At 37.7% G+C, this 22,718-nt stretch overlaps 1 protein-coding gene across 3 annotated transcripts in view; it reads right to left on the bottom strand.

Moving 5' to 3' along the window:
* The window catches only part of LOC146482747 (mediator of RNA polymerase II transcription subunit 13-like), a 37,574-nt gene extending 15,084 nt beyond the window's left edge, over positions 1-22,490 (bottom strand). Inside the window, exons 1-12 of one of the 3 annotated variants that reach the window (XM_085106806.1) lie at positions 22,312-22,490; positions 9,000-9,255; positions 7,987-8,071; positions 7,821-7,901; positions 7,261-7,406; positions 5,722-5,976; positions 4,287-4,515; positions 3,566-3,718; positions 2,518-3,234; positions 1,263-2,166; positions 580-708; positions 95-141 (exon numbers count right to left, since the gene is read on the bottom strand). In XM_085106806.1, coding sequence (XP_084962932.1) covers positions 95-141; positions 580-708; positions 1,263-2,166; positions 2,518-3,234; positions 3,566-3,718; positions 4,287-4,515; positions 5,722-5,976; positions 7,261-7,406; positions 7,821-7,901; positions 7,987-8,071; positions 9,000-9,255; positions 22,312-22,380 — 3,071 coding nt within the window. In that variant the 5' untranslated portion in view covers positions 22,381-22,490. The remainder of the gene's footprint in view (positions 1-94; positions 142-579; positions 709-1,262; positions 2,167-2,517; positions 3,235-3,565; positions 3,719-4,286; positions 4,516-5,721; positions 5,977-7,260; positions 7,407-7,820; positions 7,902-7,986; positions 8,072-8,999; positions 9,256-22,311) is intronic. The other 2 variants (XM_085106807.1, XM_085106808.1) reach the window with 2 other exon arrangements.
* Positions 22,491-22,718: the final 228 nt, after the last annotated feature.

Here is a 22,718-nt window from a genome sequence, read left to right as displayed (position 1 = left end):
AGTTTATCGTACCTTAATTGTTATTTATACATAATAAACTTATATGCATTTCAAACAGAAAAACAACACTTAACAAATTCCATTTCATACTGACCTTTCCAACTTGGTAACTGACAAGGTCCATGACTTTTGGGATGCCTGCTTCGTGACAAGGAGAGAAAAACATTAGCATGTAAATCTTCTATGATTTCACTGAGAGAGCAACATCTTGTGTTCTTCAATCATGGGGGGGGGGGGGGGGGTATAAGTATAAAATTAATCACTCAATCACTTGTTGCTGATTTCCTTATTTACAAAGGAAAAACGTGAAGTTTCCAACAAAAAGAACATGAATTTGACTATCCATTCAAAAAATCAATGGTTCACAAACTGGTAAGCCTTCCTTGAGGTTAGAACAGACAAAGCATCTCTAAGGTGCACGATGGCTGACAAACACCTTTAAATTCATTTGCATGTCATTGAATAACTATATATCTAGCCTATCGTATCATGCCTCATTCTGCAATCTCCCACCTCAATCCAAAGCACTGTTATTGCTTTCAGTAGACTAAGACTGGGTGTGAAATTTGTTGCACCTACCTTCCAGGAAGGCGAGTACTGCAAGGCAGAAGGGAGGCCCTTGTAAACTGGCAACCCCACAACAGCTTCAAATGAATAGGAAACTGGGAAATCTTGCCATTTAGGGATCTCAAACACAGGCCCAAGTTCCTATGGCAAGAAGGATTGATCATTAACGACAGAACATTACAGGAAAAGGCTGGTTAACATGTAAATAATGAATTAGGAAGATAAAACTACTGGGAGACCTCTGAACTAAACCTGCAATAATCGCACAGGTTTAGTTGTGTGATATTCTCTTAAAGCTGTTTTAACATCATTTTTCTTCCTTCCCTTTGATTTGTCTCTTTGTGTTTCTGGGTGTGTTGTACATGCACGTGGAAGTTATGCCATTTTTCCATCTTCTACCATTTATTTATAATTCAGACAATAAGCCACCTCACTAATAACAAGGTATAAATATGAGATCCAAGTTTTTGCTGACTGACTGATAATAATTATGACTGAACAAACGGATGAACAAACAAACAAACAATAGACTGACTGACTGACCGACCATAGAGTGAGTAAATGAATGAATGGACAAACAAAGGATTGAACGAATGACTCACTGACCAACCAACCATCTGCAAATGGATCGGTTAATTGATTGTGGTCTAAAAATTTCAATGTTAAGGTACTACCAATTAATCTTGAATACAAACCACTGGACTATGTTGCTTCTCCTGTTCAGTATCCATTCCAGTGTAGCTCATAAGATGATGGGACTCAGGAGAGAGCATAGCACTGTGCACTGTGGTCTTTACACTTCCAGGGCTGATATAGTCAGTTCCAACAGAACATGGTGGAGAGTGCGACACCGTCTCCAAGGAGGGAGGGGTGGGGAACATACGAGCCAAATCCTGTTGAGCGACCACGCCCGCATTTGTAATGGTGTGATGAGTATTGATGTTTGTTATTGAATCAAATGGATTTATCTGATGAGATGCAAATTCCATTTTCATAGACTTTGGCTGTCCCAACTCATCCTCTTCCTCATCGCTGTCAAACAGTTTATCAAGGTCATTAAGTGTCACTGCGAGGTCTTGCTCTGTCATGAGATTTGACGACCGAGGTGTTGGTTCATGCTCATCATCTGAAGATGAGAAACTGGGATACATTCCTTTCTCATTCTTCTGTGGGCGTGACTTTACTTCCTCCACCCCTTTGGCCAACCTCTCCTTCTCCTCTTGTTGCTTTTTGCGAGAGCTCTGTCGTCGGTTTTTCACGCGCGCGGGAGGTTTACTGGCATCTGCTGGTTGAGGCACCGATGGGCTGTCACCAGTTGTATTGCTGCTTCTTCGGCGAGGTTTGCTCGCTGGGATCCTTCCCTGCGTTGGTGACTTTATTGGTGGCTGGATCATTTCCATTTCTTGGTCTTCCGGTTGTGGTGTAAATGGATCTGAAAGGGGTGTGGTGGCAGGTGAAGGCTGAGTGCTGTTCCTCCGCCCCTTGGGTCGGCCCCCTCCAGTGCTATCTGACCTAGACCTCCCTGTTGAGGATTCTCGCCTTCTCTTGGCAGGTGAAAACGCACTCTCAAAACCAGTATCAGTAGAAGGCCTCTTCCCACTGCAATGCAAAAGTGAAGAAAATTAGATGTTACCAAAAAATAAACCTATCCAAAAAATGTTTGGCCCAAACAAGAATGCTACAGTACTCAATAAATGCTGGTAACAACAGCTTGTAGTTAAAAACCACGAAATTACACCGAGGGACAAAATCTAGCGTACTATACACAATGTAATAATTATTTATTTATTTTTATTTTTATTATTGTAGTGTCCTTTTATTCATGTTTGGTCATGTTGTGGGACCCCATATTTGGAGAAGTTTCTCTGTGACAAGTCTCCGCAAATTGTCTGTTGATTCGCAATGGCGAATCTTGTAAATAAACCTAAGACACACATGGCAGCAACTTACCTCTCCCACACTGACAATGGCTTTTCCAAAGGGGAAGGTGATGCAACAACCATTGGTATTGAAGGATCACTAAGTGGTCTGCAATCCAGAGCATTCAAAGGAAGGACAGGAACACCAAAACCATTTTCCTCGGGCAAGCGGTAACAATTCCGTTCCATTTCATCCTTCTTGTCACAAGCTTTGTTACCAACAAAATCTTCTGCACAAGGTTCATCAGTTTTGACCAATGCATTTCTCAGTCCATTGGCAATAGATTGTGATGGCACTATTGAAGATTCCACTCTTAGCAGTGAAGCAGAAGGTTGCGACACTTTCACCTCTGATTTTACACCAACTCCAGGAGTCTTATGACTAGGCACTCCCGACATAGTTTGCAAAGGTGTCGGCGGACCTTGCACTGGATACTTCTTCCCATTATGGGCAAAAGCAACGTCAGGGTGTCTCTTTTGAGTGACACTAGTCAATAAATTTGCCGTCGGCAAGCCCTTTGTCATGGCTCCTACATGACTCTTCACAGCCTCTGGTCTGTCCTTGTCCATACTCGGTCGATGGTGAAAAGGAACTAGAGGCTTTTTCTTCTCTTTCTTTAACTTGGCACTGCTTTGTGTTTGCTGTGAAGTTTGCTGTTGCTGCTGTGGTGATGGTGCACGATAACTTGGTGATGGTATTGGCCTTGTTATTCCAAAGGATGGTCGCACTTGGGTTGGAGCCTTAGGCCTGTAAGGACGCAAACAAAAAACATGAAGAATTAGCAAATTATGAAAGTACTTGAGTCCTGATGCTTTAAGTGTTAGCTCTTCGTAAAAGCTAATCAAGGAATGGTGGTTTACATAGTAAGCAGTGGAGCTACGCTATTAGTGGGAGCAAGGTAACATAGAAAACAAGAATAAATTAGTCAATGAAAAGCAGTTGATTCTGTGGGGATTAAGAGTGCCATTTGGAAGATGAATTTTTCTCTAAACTTTTGCAGCTTTCTGTGTTACCATGATGTAGGGAACTCCTATTCATAATTAAAAAAAAAAATTGTGTGTGTAACAGTAAGTCTTACCTGCTGATATTACTACTTGATGTACAGGAACATGAAGTGCGCTTAAATGGCTCCTCAAAATCCCACTGGCCTATTGACGTCACATCATTTGAGCTCTCTGTCTTCAGAAATGCTGGAGTCAGTCTTGACATGGAACTCTGGGATGAACTTTTGCTGAAAATAATTTGAAATTAACCATGAATGTCAAGTATATGTATTCTTAAACTGATTAATAATTCATGAAGATAAAACAAAGAAAACCGCTACTGTGAAGGAGGTTTGGAAATGTGATCTTAATTTTCACAAAATTTGATTAACTTTTGCTTTGAATTTCTCCAAGAACGACTGTTTCATCCAATTTCAAAACCCTCAAAGTTGGTTTTAAAAAACTCAGCTGTGCCTGTTTTTTTCAACCCATTTCTCGGTGTTTGGAAATCAGATAAAAACACTCTTCCTTGTGTTTGATATAATATTTTATTATTACTTTTAAAATTTTCTCAGTGTTCTGGATACCCTTGTTGATAAACCATACCCCTGATATTGAAAAAAAAATCAAAGTAGCTGGCTGCCAGCAAAAATCACCACCTGCCTTACTATCTCAGCTGGCTATTCTGCTAGGTATTTCTTGGCACAGCAAAGCATTTCTTTGTGTGGCTAGCAGCTAGGGTTACTTCAAAGGACAGCTGACTACTTTACAATTTTCTGACAACACTGTAACTGAACAGTTGACCATTTTACATACTTCATTCCAGGTTTGGTGATCTCTTGCCAGACTTCCTGCACAAACGAGTGCGTCAACGTCTTCTTTTCACTCACAGTGGGAGAAGTAACCTTCGGTGTCGGTGGCACACTCGCAGTGCATGTACCTGTAACAACATCCGTAGTGTTGGAATCAAGAGGAGACGCTGGTGGGGTTAGTGATGTTGGACCTGAGGTGGTCGCTGCATCATTTTTGGGTAACACAGACCCGTCTGCAGATGGTTAAAGGTCAAGGGTTAGAAACGTTAGTGATAGTCAGTCAGGAACAGAGGACAATATTAAGTGCATCCACACAAAATCATTAAAAAAATCATAAGGTTAAATGTTACGTATTAATCAAAGCATGCATGACAAACAAAAACAAAAACAGTACAACACATGCCAATATCTCCAAGAAGCCAAAAGAGTTTTAAACTACGTTGACCTTCCAACTCAAATGTAAGATGGTGGAGACCTATGATGTAGTCACATCAAAATGTGTCCTTAGAGGACACTTCGCCTTACAATGAATGCCCCAGGTTTCTTGACACTACTGAAACTGAAGCAACTAGGCTCAGAAGACTCTTCTTATTCTTATTTCTCTTCAATTCTGGCTTCATGACAAGACAATTTCATTGGCCAGCAATTCTCTTCCACTGCCACATGCAGGGTGCCCACCAAGTCTCTTTAGGGCACTCTTTCTTCCCTACTTATCATTCTACCAAGCATTGTGAGTCACTATCAGTGATGAGTTTAATCAGGAAAATTAACTAAAAATACATAATGCAGGCCCCCTCCAAAATTAGATTTGGACGTTCCCTTTAAAGGGGCAGTTTCACCTATTTTTAGTATCACTATGAATAGCCAAGAAACATATTTGTTTCAATGGAATCATTATAAATAATGGTTCAGTTTTGTTAACAATAACCCTACTTGTGCACAGAAACTACTTTTAATTATGTTGGCTGTAGATGGCTAGGATGGAAGTGGATTGCAACTTGAAAAGTTCTTCCTGTGTATTTTAGAGAAGTCACTAAAAATTGACTTTGGCCCTTGTTCTTCCTATGAGAAAACCTTAATATTTTCTTCCAGGTGTTGTAAGAGAAATTTCATGTTACAAAACAAGTTCTTTGTCAAATACTTGAGCAGTTTTGGCCAAAATACAGCAAAATCGCCATGACAGTGCCCCTTTAACACAACTGGATGGAGACATGCAACTAAACAGCAAAGCAAAAAATACTGACAGTTGAACCTGTATATATTTAGGGGCATTGTTTCAAGCAGTTTTTCAGTTGTCAAAGTCCTAAAATCTACTTATTAAGCAGTCACAATCACCCTTTACTAAGTCCCATAAGCTGTTTCTATTGTATTGACCGCTATTAAACAGTCACTTTTTAGGAAACTAAAAATAACTAAAAACAGACGAAATTCAAACTTGCCAGCTCTTCCATTCTCAGTGTATGGAACCACAATGTACATAGATGGATACCACATCTGAGTCTCACCCACAACAACCATGACGGCCGCAGGGACACCCCTGTCAGGACACTGACTTGCTGCCTCGCTCCAATCAGTGCTGACGTCAAGAGGATAAAATTTCTTCCACTCCTCCATGAGTTTCACTGAGACCATCTCTTCCAAGTGGCTGGTTTGACCAGTAAGGAATCCAGACAAGCCATAAGGCCCTAACAACACTGGAAATTTAATGAAAGAAATGTGATGTTATGTTTTAAGTCTGGTGAAAAAATGATAGGCTAATTTTTTTTTTCAGTAAGGGACGTAGGCATACTTGAAAAAAAAACCCAAGTTCTCCAAGCAGGAGTCAAACCTATGTCTTTCCAGTAACTAGTTTGAATGCTTGACCACTGAGCCACATGAGACTTGAGGGAGCCATTAAACTAGGTTCATGTGAATCTCTAGTATCATTTATCATACAATAATATTGTAATGTCGAGCTTCATTTTACTCAATAGTTTTTCAAAGGACTGAATAAATTAAGTTTAGCTACATTAAAATGCATCCCAATTAGTGTTGGAATACAAGAATCTTTAGAAAAAATACTAGTCTTAAAGAGCCATATTGTTATAAGAAGGCTTCATGAAAACAGCCCCTAGATGTATGGGTAATTTTGAAGAAGAGCTCCCCAAACCAACTGTCGGTAAATTGTCGGCCGACAGTGGACCGACAGCTAACCGACAGTTTACCAACAGACTACCGACAGGCTACCGACAGATCAATTCCACCGTACAATATAAGTGAGATTATAAGTCTACTTGAACAGTCCACGAACCGAACTTAGTTCATGGTATCTAAGCTTACGTTTTGTTACAAACATCCAACATGCGGAGAGAGGGGAAGCTGTTGCCACTCAAGTTTGATGAGCGTTTCTACGAGTAAAACTACAAAACGGCTCTTTTAAAGAGCCACCAAAACAACAAAACGGCTCTTTTAGGAGCCACCAAGTTTGCGAAAGTAAATGACCAACAATAAAATGACTAATAACGACAAATGAGGGGGATTGGGTATTAGTAAACAGTTACGTCAAAAATACAATATGGCGTCCCAGCAACGATCACACACAAGCAGAAACACAAGTAAATTAAGCGAATCTAATCCAATTCCTTTTATTTCTTTGATAATGCATTTATTTTAATGTATTTTCAACCTAAATCCTACCGACAACTCACCGACAGATGACCAACAGTCGACTGACAGTCGGCCGACAAACGGCCAACAGTCGGTCGACAATCTGTTGATAAACTGTCAGCCGACTGTTGGCCGTTTGTCGGCCGATTGTCGGTCGACAGTCGGCCGACAGTCGGTTTGGGGAGCTCTTCTTCAAAATTACCGATGTATGTACATGTAGTAACCAAATCTTTTCATTATTACGCTGACAAAAACACATATAAACTTGCATGCACACTCAAGTACATTTACTGCTACAATTCACATACATGTTACACTATTGCCACTATTACCTGGAAGACCTTCTTGTCTGGTAACAGCTACTGCTACATCTTCAAGAGAAAGATGGCGGACTCTTTGCTGTTGTTGGATTTCAACGGCAGTGCAGACTGTACTCTCACCATGGACAAAGAAGGAAAATGAGAAGGACAAATGATTGCTGAAAAAATAAAATACATCACATTTAATAGTCGTTATTAAATCAATTTCCATAAAATGCCATCAGCCCAGGTATTTACTGGAGGTTTGGTTTTATCAACGGAGTTGATAAGGTTATTTTGCCACGGTAAAGAGATTTGAGTTCTGACGTTCAGAGCATTAGCTCTTTGTCAGCGCAAATTATGGCTAACACTCGAAACATCAGCACTGGAATCACTTCATGGTGGGCAAATTATTTTTAGTTATCAACTCTGCTGATAAAACAAAACATTCATTTCCACTCGCCACCAAAACAGCACCACAGTTTCTTTTAAAACTAACCCCTTATTCATGCATTTACTACTCCAATAAATAAAATAAAATAAAATTAATATTAATAGTTTCATGCATTTGTTGCACCAAATGATCACCCCACCTGGAATTCAGATCTTCACCATTTTCGCATGGCTTTGTAAACCACTTCCCCAGACGAACAAATTTTCTTGATAACAAACACCTACAAGAAATGTACACACATTGTTTGAAGTTTTTGCCTCAAATCCCCATAACAGGAATTTTGCTCTCAACAATGAATCACATACCTTTCTAATAAATTATGTAAAGCTTTGAACAGTAGAGATCTTGGCTCGTGTGGCAAACCGTCTTCCCAACACCCATGGCATGATTCTGTAAAATCAAAACACAGTTACACTAAATTTTAACGAAAAAAATAACACGTCACGCAGTTCCAGAAAATCTCCCCACCAACCCCCCAATAGACTGTTATCACACGGCAGCCATGTTGAGTTTCAGGGGGATATATAGCTTTGTTTTCGCATGCCAAGTCTTGGCCAGATGCGAATTCTGTGCGAGACTTGCCATGCAAATACAAAGCTTTTTATTATCCTGAGACTCAACATAGCCGCCGAGTGATAAGGTCTATGAAAGGTCACTGGCAATTCCAAAGAGGGCCTCAAAAGCCCAAGTTTTTAAAGGAAAGTATAAAGGGTAGAAGAATGGGACTCAAAACAAATTGGCCCTGAACTGTCAAGGATGAACAGAAGAAGCCTAGTAGCTTTAGCTCAAGAAAGGAGATAGAAGGATGGGAAAAGGACTGTGTAAAATGAAGGAACTGACACATGGATTTACATGTATACAATGCATAACAACTGCAAGTGTCATGATGATGATGATGATAAATTGGAATTTATAGAAGGATGAGGGGTCCAAGCCAAAAACCTTTCCACTGAAGGGATATTCTGGAAAACCCCATTGAACACTTATTAAATTCATTGCCAACAGATGAGCTTTGGAAGTGGTGCCTCAAAGGTTGTGGAGCCAGGCAGAACTCTTGCGATAAGGAGGTATCCATGGCAACCCTGCGAAAGGCAACCACCAGACAACATCCCACTGAACAATTCAGTGAAATAGAGCGGAATCAGCGCTTTATAACACATGCAAGCCATGAAACCAAATAAAATAGTCACCTAATTATGATAATACATTTTGATGTCTCAGCAAAATCTCCCAACTACTGCTATAAGAAATACAAGGAGATCAAATGCAGAGAATACACGTATACATGTCGATATTGGGGCTTTAACAGACAAAATACCTTTTAATTCCGCTGAAACAATCCCTTGCAAATTAGGATCATCACCAAACCAGAACACCCACAACTCCTTTGCACTGTTGATACTGTTAGGATCCCCACTTGATTGACAGCCTGTCGATGGACACCTCCGCCACGCACACAAGATGTCATGACTGAGGGCCAAAGAAAATGACTTCAAAACAGGGTCCTCTCCAGGACTGGCTCCACATGCTAGGTTGTAAACATACTTCCTCCACTTCAATCCACATAAATCAGTCTGTTGAAAAAAGGTCAATGGTTTTAATCAAGGCAACTGGAGAATGCAGAGGATATATTATGTGGTACTGTAGTTATAAACAGAACTTTTAGCCACACAATAATTGGGGAGCTTAAAGTATTGACGGATGGCGACCAGAATTCAGTGGAGTGTTGGGAGTAAATCACTTCTATAAAAATGGAGAGACAACTTACAGGAATAGTTAGTTTTTCTAACTATTGAATAAAATAAACTAGTTGCAAATTAAGAATTACTGTACCCAAAAAACAACTTGAATGATTGCGCTGGGGTAAATTTGATTCTCATGTTACATGAGTGAATTTGATCCACTCACAAGGAGATCTGTTTGTTTCCATGAGGTCACTTAGTTACGTGTATGAAAATACATTGTCTATAAGCAGCAAAAATTGCCAGCTGCCAGTACACTTTGAGAGGGCTTTACATACATAGTACTCAGTGAGAGTGAAATATATGGTCTTTCAATGTAATATAATTATGTGGACTACAAACCATTGCAATAAAAAAACACAAACTTATGCAGTTGTGACAGAAAAAGCATGAAAAATTCAGGCTTGAATGGGATTCATTTGGACACCAAATGTAGTGTTGCTTTAACTACATGAACCAACTGAGCTAGTCAGCCAACTGAAAGCTAGTCATGCTTCGAGTTTGTATAAACCCCTAAAAGATGAATGAATAAACTAAAGTAAAATGCACAAAATGTTGTATACAATGTGTGTGAACTAATGATGAAAGATTTAATGGACAAAAGACCATCTACAGCTGCGCAAGTCTTTAGAGAAAAGATCATTTATCCACGTATGGCAATCCAGGATCTGACAACAGTAATGGAAGATTGTGAAGTGTGGAATGAAGTTGTTCGACACGTTGCAGCAGGTGGGGCTGAAGGATAATGATGATGATGAAAAATAGCACTCATCACAAAGGAAACTTTAAGTCCATGATGGCACAGTAACGCCAAGACCTGCCCACCAGTCTGACAGAACATGCATGAAAACAATAAATTTTTGACTAGTTTGTTTAGCATCAATAACGTAGCAGATGGCAAAATACATGTACAGTAATCCATTGCAGAGATTTGTGTATCACACAGTATACAAATTATGGCAATCTAACTACATCAAAGGATGAAATTAAGGTCCTGGAGCGATTAGCAAGACAGTGATGTCTAACCACCCTTATCTGAGGTGGCTGAAAATGTAAGTTAATTATCAGGGTCCATAACAGAACAACTTGCCAACAACTGCCCTGCATTTTACCAATCCGGATACCCTCAATTGGTATCAAGAGAATGCTGCAGTACAACATTTTTGACAGAACATTTCATAAGTGATGACAGTTTTCTCCTTTAATTTAGAGGTACTCTTCTCATCTAATATTAAATGTTATGGCAATTGAACCATAACATACATAGTATATAAAAATGTCTATTAATGTCATTTAAAAGCAAGGTTTACAGCTGCATTTTTAGTTGCCCTTTGATCCAAACCTCATGACAAAGGTTATCACATTACATAATAATGTGTTAATTAATAAGCTATTGACAGTGGGAGAGCTCACAATAAAAATGACATCAACTACATGTCTATAAAAATAATACAGATCTACAAAAGCCAAAGGAATTTGTAAGGAGTCACAAGACTTTAACAGTGCAACAAAAGTGATCATTAATTTTCGATCAACAAAGAAATACCAATTGAAAGTAAAACGTTAACTTTAAATAGTCAAACTGAAACAACACCATTATTGAACTAAGTCTATATATAAACAGCTGGATGGGAAAGGTGTCCACACAAGAAATATTTGGAAAATATAGGTAATGTTGTAAAACACAAAACACAGACAATATAGCTAATTATGGCTGAACTAAAAGCCAATATAGTGATCTAAAAGGAGAAATATTTTACCACATAAGGATGTGAGAATATGTGATACTCCTTGTGATGACAGCTATTTAAGGTAGTTCTGTCAAACGCCCCAAAATGCAGACATGAGAAGCTTGGAAAAAAAATTACAATCTTTGGAATGGAGGTATTGTGGATTTCATCCACATTTAAATGCACAGCTGATGATCAATCAACAAATGTTTCAAAAAAACTTTGACAAATTTGAAAAATTAATCGCAAATTAAATTTGCTTGATAATAGTTTTCATGCCAATTATTGAATGGATCATATTTGTATCTAAACAATAAACAGTATCACTTGGACTCCCACTACCACAATACATGTACCATCACCTCCCACACTGGCTAAAACTGGCAAGTGGTCGTTACACCACTTGTGACATCATCACTTTTACCACAAAAATAAATTTTTGCTGTGTGTCCAGCCAATAGAGCGAAAAATTAAGTCTTACAAGCATTCCTAAATCAGCATAATAATGAATTGGGCCAAAGGTGCATGTGACTTTTTGTTGAGAATGCTCAGATTTTTTTATCTTTAGGTGGAACTTTTTTGAGCGGAACAAAAGCCGCTGAAGGGACAAAAAACCACCAAAGAAAGTGGGAGGAAAAAAAGAAATTAAAGAGGAAAGTGAAAAAGAAAAAAGAAAACCAAAAAGCCTGTCCAAGTCTATGTTTTTTCTTGTTGAAAAGCTATCTCAAAATTTTACTTTGCGCACATGCCCCAAACAAAGCGGAATTGCAGGGTTACAATCTGCAATGATTCCCTAAAAACAAGGCAAGAGAAGGTCTGCAACGACCAGCACAAGGCAAGACAAATGCTGTGATAGTCACAAGGTATGATGCTTGCCCCTGATAACGCCCTGCAGATGACACTGCCATCAAAGATGATAGCTGACCCTACTGGCTTGAGATTAATTAACTTTGCCTAAATTACATTTAGCCACACAATCGTGCACAAAATTTGACATAGTACATCAAACATACCACAGAAGCTTCACCAAGGAAAGCTACATGTATGTCCCTATTACAAAGAGATTTGCTAACAAAATATCTTTTGCCAACACGGTTATACATGTATTTGAAACCTTTTTGTACTACACACTTGAACTACAAATTTAATCTGTTATCAAAGCAACTTCTAAAAGGTTCCACATCTCAAAACATTGATTTTCAAAGGCACCACTAATGTTCTCTATGTAAAGTTGAAATATCATGGGGCCCCTTTTGAGGAAAAAAGCCCCTGCAAAACCTTCAATAGGCAATTAACCCAAACATATGGTAATTTTATTTTATTTATTTATTTTTGTTTTGTTTTTAGTTTGACAGGTTTAGCACCCATTTTATAGAAATCACAATAAGTTACCAATTTTATTTCCCTAAAGGCCTTAAAATAAAGCACTTGAAAACTTAATTACGTGCCAAATCCTCAATGTTAAAAGCCTTAAGCTTTCATCTAGATTTAATGATTAGTGCTTAGGGTGCCAAGCCAGTTTTACATAGACCATTTGACATTCTTTAAACACTGCATATTACACAGTTGCGACAATGCAACAGCTGTAACTTACTCACATGGGATACATGATGATTACCTGACAAAAACTAAAATAAAAAAAATCTATGTCAAAATATTAATGCACAGATCAATATTAATCACAGAGATCTGCAGATAAAAAAATATAAAACTTTTGTGAATTTTGTGCGAATTTGGCAGGCAAAGTTTGTTCCCACTTAGCTATACTGCAAGGCGCATGGTGTAGTATCTGATTGATTTGATACTATCAAACTCTAGTGAATTCTGAATTTCTCTGAAATTCATTGAAATTTATGACATGCAAATTTTGTGCCCAGTTAGCAACAATCCTACGCGAAGGCAGATGTCTGACTTTTTTTCCAATTGTCTGCTATTAAAATAGAGGTCTGGAAAGTGAATGTCCAGGTACTAAGCAAGCAAATTGCTTTTTGTCTGTACATCATTTCATTTGCCAGCAAAGTAGGTTTGACATACATGTAGAACTGAACAGTCTGCTCCCATAAACATAACAGACACTCACGCATCTCTACATGTCGCATGATTTAGCGAAGCCAGCACCAAGGAACATTTTTTCTAACACAAAGCAGCTTTGGAGATGTTTACCACTAGATTTCCCCACGGGGAAAAAAGCTTTTTTCGCAGATTTGTTGTGTTGATTGTCCTTTTATGTTTATGTTAAAGATTTATCCGTATTCGCAATTAGCAATTACCCACAAGTTCGTCTCTCGATTGACACTTATACTTGCATTGTTTCTCGATAATATTAAAGCCACAACTCATTATTCAAAAGTAAGTGGCTATAAGATTTTTTTTAAGACGGACGTTCAAGTCTCCTCCTGTATCCAAGCATGTAAATCACATGCAAGTTCAACTTGATATTCTTGCGAAACTCTCGTGAAAAAGTCAAGCCTTAGTACTTAAAGTTTTTTCAGCCTCTTGCGAGACGAGTGTCTCGTCTCTCACTCGCGTCTCACGAGAGGGTGGTAACTTACTTTTGAGCTGTACTGTATCTTGATTTTCTAAGTGTACTACTCTGTTCTTTCAATACTCTTTCTTTCTTAAGCTGTGTACATGCTGCCAGGTTACATGTAAGCCATGTTATATTTTATAAGCCATATAATTATATCTATCTGATTTGTTGAGGTGGTCGATAAAAATATCAGTAGTTTTGGTGCAAGAGCACCGACAGAAAGTTTTTTTGAACCCAAGAAGGCTAATAATAACATGAAAGAGAGAAGAAGGGGAAGAAGAAAAAGGAGAGGGGAAAAGATAAGCAACATTATCGGGACCAAGGTGGACCGCTGAGGGAACAATTTCTAGTCTGAGTGACAAGGATTGAAATCCTCCAATCAACAACAGCCTACGAGAGGATCGAAACGCACCAATCAACACAAACCAAGGTGCTACTTATACTGTTACGCAATCAGTTGACACCATCGCCTGATGAAGACCAGCAGTATAGCGGTCGAAAAGTCACGATCTACATCTATGTAACTCAATTGTGAGACAAACGATTAAACTCAGCTATCATTTCAAACCATGATGACGAACACCTTTCATAATAAATTGTGGTTCTATATTGCCACACTGAATGACAAAAAATGATTGATCACACGACACTCTCAAAGAGGCATGATTTGTCCAGGCTTGTTTGCAAAAATCAAGGTTCATGTAGTTTTACATGTATTAACTAACGCATTTTTAACTTGTGAATTGCACATCAAGTTATTGTAATGAACAAAAATGTCACTCGCTCGGTCATTCCATCATTCCATCGGTCGCTTGATGGGCTGTAAACGTTCAGAAAATACAGTTGTATGGAGTACTCTCATGGCTTGCTTAAGTTTCTCTCCTCTTTCAATTAAAATACCGTCGGTTGCATCTAAGCATATACATGTAAACCGGAGGGAAAAACATGTTCTAGTTGCGTGCAAATACGACATGTTTTGGCGCCAAACATTCGAAGTTTGGAGTAGGTGGTTGTCGTTGACCTCATTTGTTTTTGCTCAACAAAATATTCTTTGCAAGCATTTTTAGATGTTAAGAACACTTCCTGGAGGCAAGTGTGCTGTTTCTGAGCAAGAAATATGCCTGCAAGTTGAGAAAAATGAAATAAGCTTATGAGTGGAACGTGCTGATCTGGCGCGACAGTGTGCTTAACAGCTGTCAAACTTCAAATGTTTGGCGACAAAACATGTCATGTCTGGCACCCTATTAGAACATGTTTTTTTGTCTCGTGTCCACGCTTAGATGCAACCAACGGTAATGTTTTTGGAGTTCGAAACTACTGTAAAAGAAATAGCCTAAAGAACACTCAACTGCCAAAAAAACAGGATAATGAGGATTTTGAGAATCTCAATTTGATGAAATGCACAAGGATTAAACCAAAGCGCCGACTTCACATGGATTTTTAAATACTGGAATGCGAATGCTACATTACAGTTAATGTTGTTTTCAGTATGGGACATATAAATATGGTAGAATACATGTATTATCTCTTAGTCCGGAAAAAAAAAAGAAAAGCAGAGGAGGAAAAAATTAACACAGAATATGCCCCCTCAGGAGTCGATCTTGAGATTTACAGATTACAAGCTTGAGGACTTGCCACGGCACCAACCCAACAACACCATCCAAAGGTTGGGAAAAAAACATATAAAAGTAACAAACACAGATCTGCTTATTAGGATGGTCATAGTCGTGGTTCTTTAAGTACTACATCAGCGACTCTCGTCTCTTGAGACGAGAATTGCGTCTCACAAGAGGGTGGTAACTTACTTTTGAGCAATACTATACTCTAGGTATGAAAATCAAAGAAACAAATAACTTTAGACATAATCCAAAATTTCATTTCATTCACCTGTTCAATTCTGACACAAGTTCACTCACAGAATGCTTTGATCACAATATCTTTCCACTTCACCCTCAAAATAGCTTACACTAACAGCTAGTGATGAAATTGTTATAAAACAGAATTTTTAAAGTAAAGAATTTTTGTTACTGTTGTTGTGGTAGAGTTAATGCCAGCAAATAAAAAAAAATACATGTCTAGACATTGTTACTTGAGGTGTAGGTACATGTACAGTAATCTTGTTAAGTCTGGCTGGTAATCCTTTTAACTAGTTGGCAAGTTAAAACAAATTTTCTTTATTTGAAACACCTCAGTTATGAGTCACAAAACATGTCAATTTGCTATCAAACGAAATGGAGCAATTAAAAACACACAGTTTTGGCCAACCTCTCTTAAACTTCTTAGTACGTGCACATTTTACAAATTTGATGTTTGCACAACTGAAAACAAACTGCACTGGTATGTGTATGCTTTCATTTTAACTGGTCACACTTTGGGATTTCATTCACAAACTCAAAAGTTAGAATCATCTTGCATACCATAATAAACAGCACCGCAGGAAAGTAATGCTCAGAAGCTTTCATTTGAATGGTCACACTTCAGGATGTCATTCAAAAACTCAAAAGTTAGAACCATCTCATATGCTGTAACAAACAGCACCACAAGAAAATACTGTTCAGTAGCTTTCATTTGAATGGCCACACCTACATTATACAATGTTAGTACAAACTGAAAAGTGAGGACCACAAATTACGTGGTGTGTTTTTGATGAGAAAACAATGATCATTACTACTGTACATATGCTGTGCATGTAATTATGATCACCACTTCAAATACTAACGCCAATAAACAGTGGACTGATAACATTAAACAGCACTAAGCCTGGTATTAGCAAAATAATACTAAATGAGCAAATTAAAGCAAGTAGTTATAATTAACATTTTTATCAGTGTATCTGTAAATGAGTACAAAATACAATGTAGTCAAGCAACACTTCCTAGACAAGAAACAAAAGTGATTAACTTCATTATTTCACATAAGGTTTTCTTCTTCTTGACAAGTTTTCATCCTTGTATATATAGCATCACGTGCTAGTAGAACATGTGATTTTCAAAGCATTCTGAAATTTGAATAATTATCTACTACATTCCTCTTTGTCATGTGATTTTTGTAACATCCAATTGGGATAATAATGAAACTCCCCTTGACTGTGAAACAAGGGATGGTTTTAAATTTACTTTTAAATAAATTAAAACGACTCTTTCTCTTTGCTCTAGGAAAGATTAGTCTGAACTACATCAACCGTTGCAACTCCTGTAAGCAGCCAACCTTGAAATTTGAAAGGTGGTCTCTACGCTATTTTTAGAATCTATCTTTAAAGGAACTGAGACATACAAAATACTGATAAAAATGCAATTTCATAAAGATAAACACTGACAGTTTACAATAAATGGCACTAACAAGATTTGTTGCTCAGAGATATTCAACAGCCTTTTTTGCTTAAAGGGAAGTATCATGGGGTTTTGATATCTTTTGTTAAAAATGATGAAATAAGACCTTCAATCAGCTGCCAAATAATTCTAGAATGACGAGAGGAAAGAAATCAACTCAATTCTTGAAAGGAACAACTCGTGATCTGTTCCAGCGCATTTTGGAAACAAAAATGCGAGAACTTGAAAAACATTAGCTAACATTTTTCAAGTTTCAATTCAAGTTTCTGTCTCTGGCCAGAGGCACTAATCAACAGTTTTATTGCACTGGGGTAATAATTTATAACAAACATTGTTTCTGCTGACGAACATTTTTGGTTTTGAAATGACAGCAAATTTGCATGGTACTTCCCCTTTACGGCAAAGCGAAACCGTAAACAAAGTTCTGACATGTGCTTCCTTAAAATGATGCAACAAGAGTATTGCTGTCGGTAAATACATTGTTGCATGGTTCTAGCTCTGCTGACACTCTGCAGTTACAATATCATGTCAGGTCAACCGGACCAATCAGAATATAAAATGTGTAAACAACATGAATGTTTTAAATATCATCAATGATAATCATGGAAAATAAATACTAAATGCTTAATATTAAACCCCAAAACAATAAATAGGACTGGAGCAGGCAATGTCTAGAATCAAGACTTCAATGCATAGAGCAAAATAATATTGCATCTAATACTGTCATCTTGCACACTACAGCTCAAGAGAAGATATAGATTGTTTGCTAAAGATAACTGTAAAGTGCAACAGGGTTGCCACTCACCCAAAGCAAACCAAAAAAAGCCTGACCTTTCCTTGACTATTCACTGACCTCCAAAGACAAATCCAAAGGCAAACAAGCCAGCAATAAACCCAAAGAAAACAGCTCCTTTGGGGACAATTCATTACCTTTGCCAACAGTAAAACCCATTTGCAAACACAGTGGCTAGCCAAAAATCAAATTGCCTGACTTTTATCTGACTTTGGGTTAGGATTTAGAAGTTGCCTGACTTTCCCTGACCTTGGAAAAAATGCATGTATGTTTTTTCCGGACGGTGCGGATATGAACGTCTGTTAAAGATTAGGGTCTACTCTAGCCCCACTGAAACGTTCTAAAATAATATCAATAAATTTTACTAATGACTATACGTGTACATAAACATTCCTGTAGCGCTGTAACAAACAAATGCAAAGCAAATAACATAAAATAACACACAAACAGAAACCACAATTATAAAAATTATCTCTCAAAATGCAGAACCGAAAGTATTGTTCCAAAAACTCCACACGACATCATCTAAATGCCACTTGTTTTAACTTAACCCAGATTACATTAGCCGCATATAATGAATTTCTATGTTGGCGATAACTTGTCATACACCTAATCACCTTCATCAAAGAAATCATTTGGGTAATATTGCATAAAAAACAAAAGATACAAAAGATTTCGACATTTCAAAAGTGCATATATTTATTAATCTAAAACAGTACTGTTAAATTGAACTAAAGACAGCTGCTGTTAATTTTTTTTTTTGGCATAAACATTTCTGAATGATGTTTTCACATTCATTTGTATGGCTGTCATCAGAAGCTACAGTAGCAGCGGTAAGCAACCACTCGCATTTAAGAGCCAGTTAGTAAGGAAGGGAAGACTTTGTTTTGCTTATGATCAGAGCTGGCTTCTGTAAAACTTTAATGACAGTTCTTAATTGTCAACAAAAGAGGAATTCATGGACAGTAAAATTCTGAAACAGTCAACAGGAAATGGTATGTATTATTTAACACATGGTAAGGGATATAACAATTTTAAGCAGGAAGTTGTGGTCTTTCAAGACTGGAGAGAAGAAATTAAATATAACAGTATAAACACAATTTATGATTTGAACTACTTAGGTAACAATAATTTTTTTAAGCAGGACATTGTAGTGATCTTTAAGAACTTGAGACAATTCTCAGGAGAAACAACAAAACATAACCTGAACCTTTGTAAAGCTTTTCCATCAACAAAGACTGAATAGAGCTATAACATTACACACATTTAAAAGCTTAACAACATAAACAACGTGACCAGGTCCTAAGCTTATTGTAAGCTCTTTAACTGAGTCATGGTTTAGCAGATAATATCAAATGCACTGCTCTGAATATTTAAAGTTAGTCAAATATTTAACTTATCACAGAAATACACAAGCTATTGTTGTGCAAGGAAGCATCATGTCAATGTAATCTCACCTTGCTAGACGATAAATGTGATCAAATCTCAAATGAAAGAACAGGACTATGCTTGACCCAAAACTTACACACTCAGGAAGACCAATATTGAGGAAATGTGAAATACCCAACACACCACTTCTCAATCAAAACCTTTGAAATGTCGCAATAAGCTGGGACAATAGCCTACCCAAGTTTGACATATACTAGAGATGAAGTTATGCTAAATACAACTCTAAGTGAAACATTGTACGTACTGTGACATACATATAACTGTAAATGCTCAAAACACAACTACTGTACACCTCCTCTTTCAAGATGGACAATTTTGGCAACAACATGATCTCCTAAAATTACTTAAAATATGCGACACTCTCAACTAAATCAATCAAGCGCAATATTTTTACACACTCCTTGAACTCTCCTAGCAGAAAATGTAAATAACACTAAACTTAAAAGACATGTCTAAATTAACATTCATCAGAAACTGTGCAATATTTTTTTTTGTTGTTTTGACAAATCCTTAGCTTAACCTTTTTATTCTCAAGTTGCCCCCAAAATTCAAAATTTTTCTTTCCAAAAAAAAAATGAAAAATATCAAAACAGACAGTACCTCATGAAAGATTGGCTCATTAGATTTCAAATGAATGATCACACCTCAGGGTTTCACAAACTCACAGATTCAAAAGTTTAAACCACACAACTTGACTCGAGGTTGAGATTCCTGATGAAAATGTTAAAGAAATCTGAAACACACCAAAAGATCAGATAATTTCTCTAAAGCAAACCAAACTGATGAAGTGGTCTATTTTTTGGCATTTTCTATAGAACTTCATTAGAGTCTTGTGCATCCCTTGATGTGAATATACAGTAGAGTGACACATACAAAATTTCAGACTGTTCTGTCCTTAGCTAAACCAACAAAATGCAGAAAATAATAAAACACAATGAGCATCACAAAAACGAAACTAGAAGGAAAGTAAACATTCTCTGTAATCTATTCAGGTCTCCCTCTACCGGCTGCGTTAAATAGAACGTTACAGGGAAACCACAACAATCAACCCCTCAAGTCTCCATTGCATGTGATGAATGCAAAACACCTGAAGACTAAAAACAATTTTTATTATGCGAGTCTGGAGTACCATCAACACAGGAACAGTTAGAAGTTTTGGCACTCTATAAAATTACTTTCAATTTGTTCCTTACAGGAAAAAAAATTAAATTTTTGTAAAAGAAAATGAAACTTTTCTAGTTTTTTTTTTAAAAAATCACACCTTTTAGTGGCAAGTGGAGAGTTTGATCAAGGTTACAAAATTAAAATGATGCTATCTTGAAACTAATGCTAATGTTCAAACATTACTCTGGCATAAATGAACATTTCAGAAATCCTGTGGTCATGCATTAAGACAAGTGACTAAGATAATCCCTAAAATAGTCCCCAAAATTTCTGGGAAAACTTCGAACAAGTGAATTTAAATCCAAACTATAACTCCAAAACAAAACTTTGGGTTCAGGGGTTAGCGATATAATTTGCGATCACTTGACAATCAGTTTGTGTCAATGACGTGCGGCTTTTACAAAACTTGTTCATTGCACTTTGAAATTGACATCGGAAATCTACAACCTTCGTGACGAAGAAAGTTACTTGAAGAATCTCGTCCTCCCAGACACAATAAAAAGAGTAAAATTTCCGGCAACACTGCGCCTTTGTAGTTACACATAATTATCATTCTATAGTACACCTTGCATGAAAATTAATTAACGCACATGAGGAAAATCGTGATAAATGTTTCATCCTCGAAAATGGCAACGAGCGAAAACGGGCAAATAATCGAATTGGAAGTGTCGCTAAAGCAGTTGGTTTGCTTACATGAAACATTTGCCCAGGAGTAAATAAGTAAAGATCAATTCTTTCTCAATAAAAACCCAGTCGACTGATTAATTATTCAGACTGTCGGTTTCACTCGCTGAAGAGTTAGACAGTTCCAAATTTGACACCGCGGACAAGTTCGCCAAAACGTATGCGACAAATATGTTACTGGCAAAAACAAATGACACTCGCTATTTCTGGGCTAATTTTAAACCGTAGATACTACGATACTATCACCATGGTATAGCAAAATCAATCCTCTGGCACAATTACTAGTCGTGCGACGAAATTAAATACAATACTTAAATCGGCTCTTATACCGGAAAAATATTGCCCCGCACAACGACTTTGGTTTGCAGGTAAAATACATACGCATTGAATATTTCGGTTAGGAATCGAGAAAATCCGCAAATCCGTCGATTGAATTTGCATTAAAAGCAAAGTATACTTTTTAAGCTTCGAGAAAACTACATCCACATTAGAGTTTTATTTTCGACTAAGGAAAAAACTAATCCGCGCAAGCATGCACGTATTATCGCGAAAAATGTCAGCACAGTAGACCAGTGGACGGCAAGATTACCTAGCCCTTGTCTCGCTTTGTGTACGCACAACCAAGAAATTCCTTTAACAGGAAAGATTCCCCCTCAAAGGCAAACAAAAGGAATCCCTGACTGATTCGTGTAAACGAATGCAAAGCGGCAAAGCATGTTGTTTGTAAAATCAACTCTAACTACCCTTCAAACCCACTAAGACCGAACTAATTCACGTTCGAATGGGCCTTGTGTACGGCTTCGTAAAGCATTTGTCAGCTTCGAATTGATGCATATATTTTGCTTTAAGCCACGCAGAGCTAATCATTTACGATGCAGCACACACAAGCCAGGGAATTCATCGTACTGCAAGCAATTAAGGAGAATATTTAGAATGAATTAATTCCACCGTTTGTTAAATAGAGGACATGTTCATTACGACATTCAACTAACTCTACAACACGCCCGCGAATTGGTTTTGTTCCGTTAAGTTAACCTCAGATTCTCGAGCTTAGATCATCTATTTGCACTAAAGCAACAAGGTATTCTTCTAGTAATTGGCAAATAAATATTCACATGCTTCTAGAGCGAGTTACAACCTTACAGAACACTGTAACATGTGACAAGCAGGAATAGAACCCTCATAATCGAACGAACAACTACGGCTTACCAGTGCAAACACATTCGAGCAGCATTCGTCCAAGTCTGAGCCATGAAGCATGGGATTCGAAGCGGTCATGCTAGGAGCATGACTTCCTAAACATCGGACCTAAATAAACGAGTAAAACTCAAGGAAAAGCGAGCCGCTAATCGTTTTCGTTCAAAGGAAATCGGAAAATAAGATGGCAGCAAGTGACGTTGCTGAGGCGGGCATAAACCGCCTGCTGATTGGCTGATTCGCATCATGTGACCCTATAGGCACGGGTCAAGCTATATGACTTGATGCTGTTGTGGAGTGGATTCGGAGAAGAGCAAAATATACAGTTTATTTACCAGAGATAACTTCTCGGTCTAACCTCACCGAAAAAGAATAATAAACAACCGTCCATGGGGTTGAATCTCCTCAATGCCTCCTTC

The sequence above is a fragment of the Pavona decussata genome, unplaced genomic scaffold, assembly GCF_977016875.1.
Source record: "Pavona decussata unplaced genomic scaffold, jaPavDecu1.1 SCAFFOLD_44, whole genome shotgun sequence".
In the NCBI taxonomy this organism is placed as follows: domain Eukaryota; kingdom Metazoa; phylum Cnidaria; class Anthozoa; order Scleractinia; family Agariciidae; genus Pavona; species Pavona decussata.
This window is presented reverse-complemented; position numbering and strand designations above follow the sequence as displayed.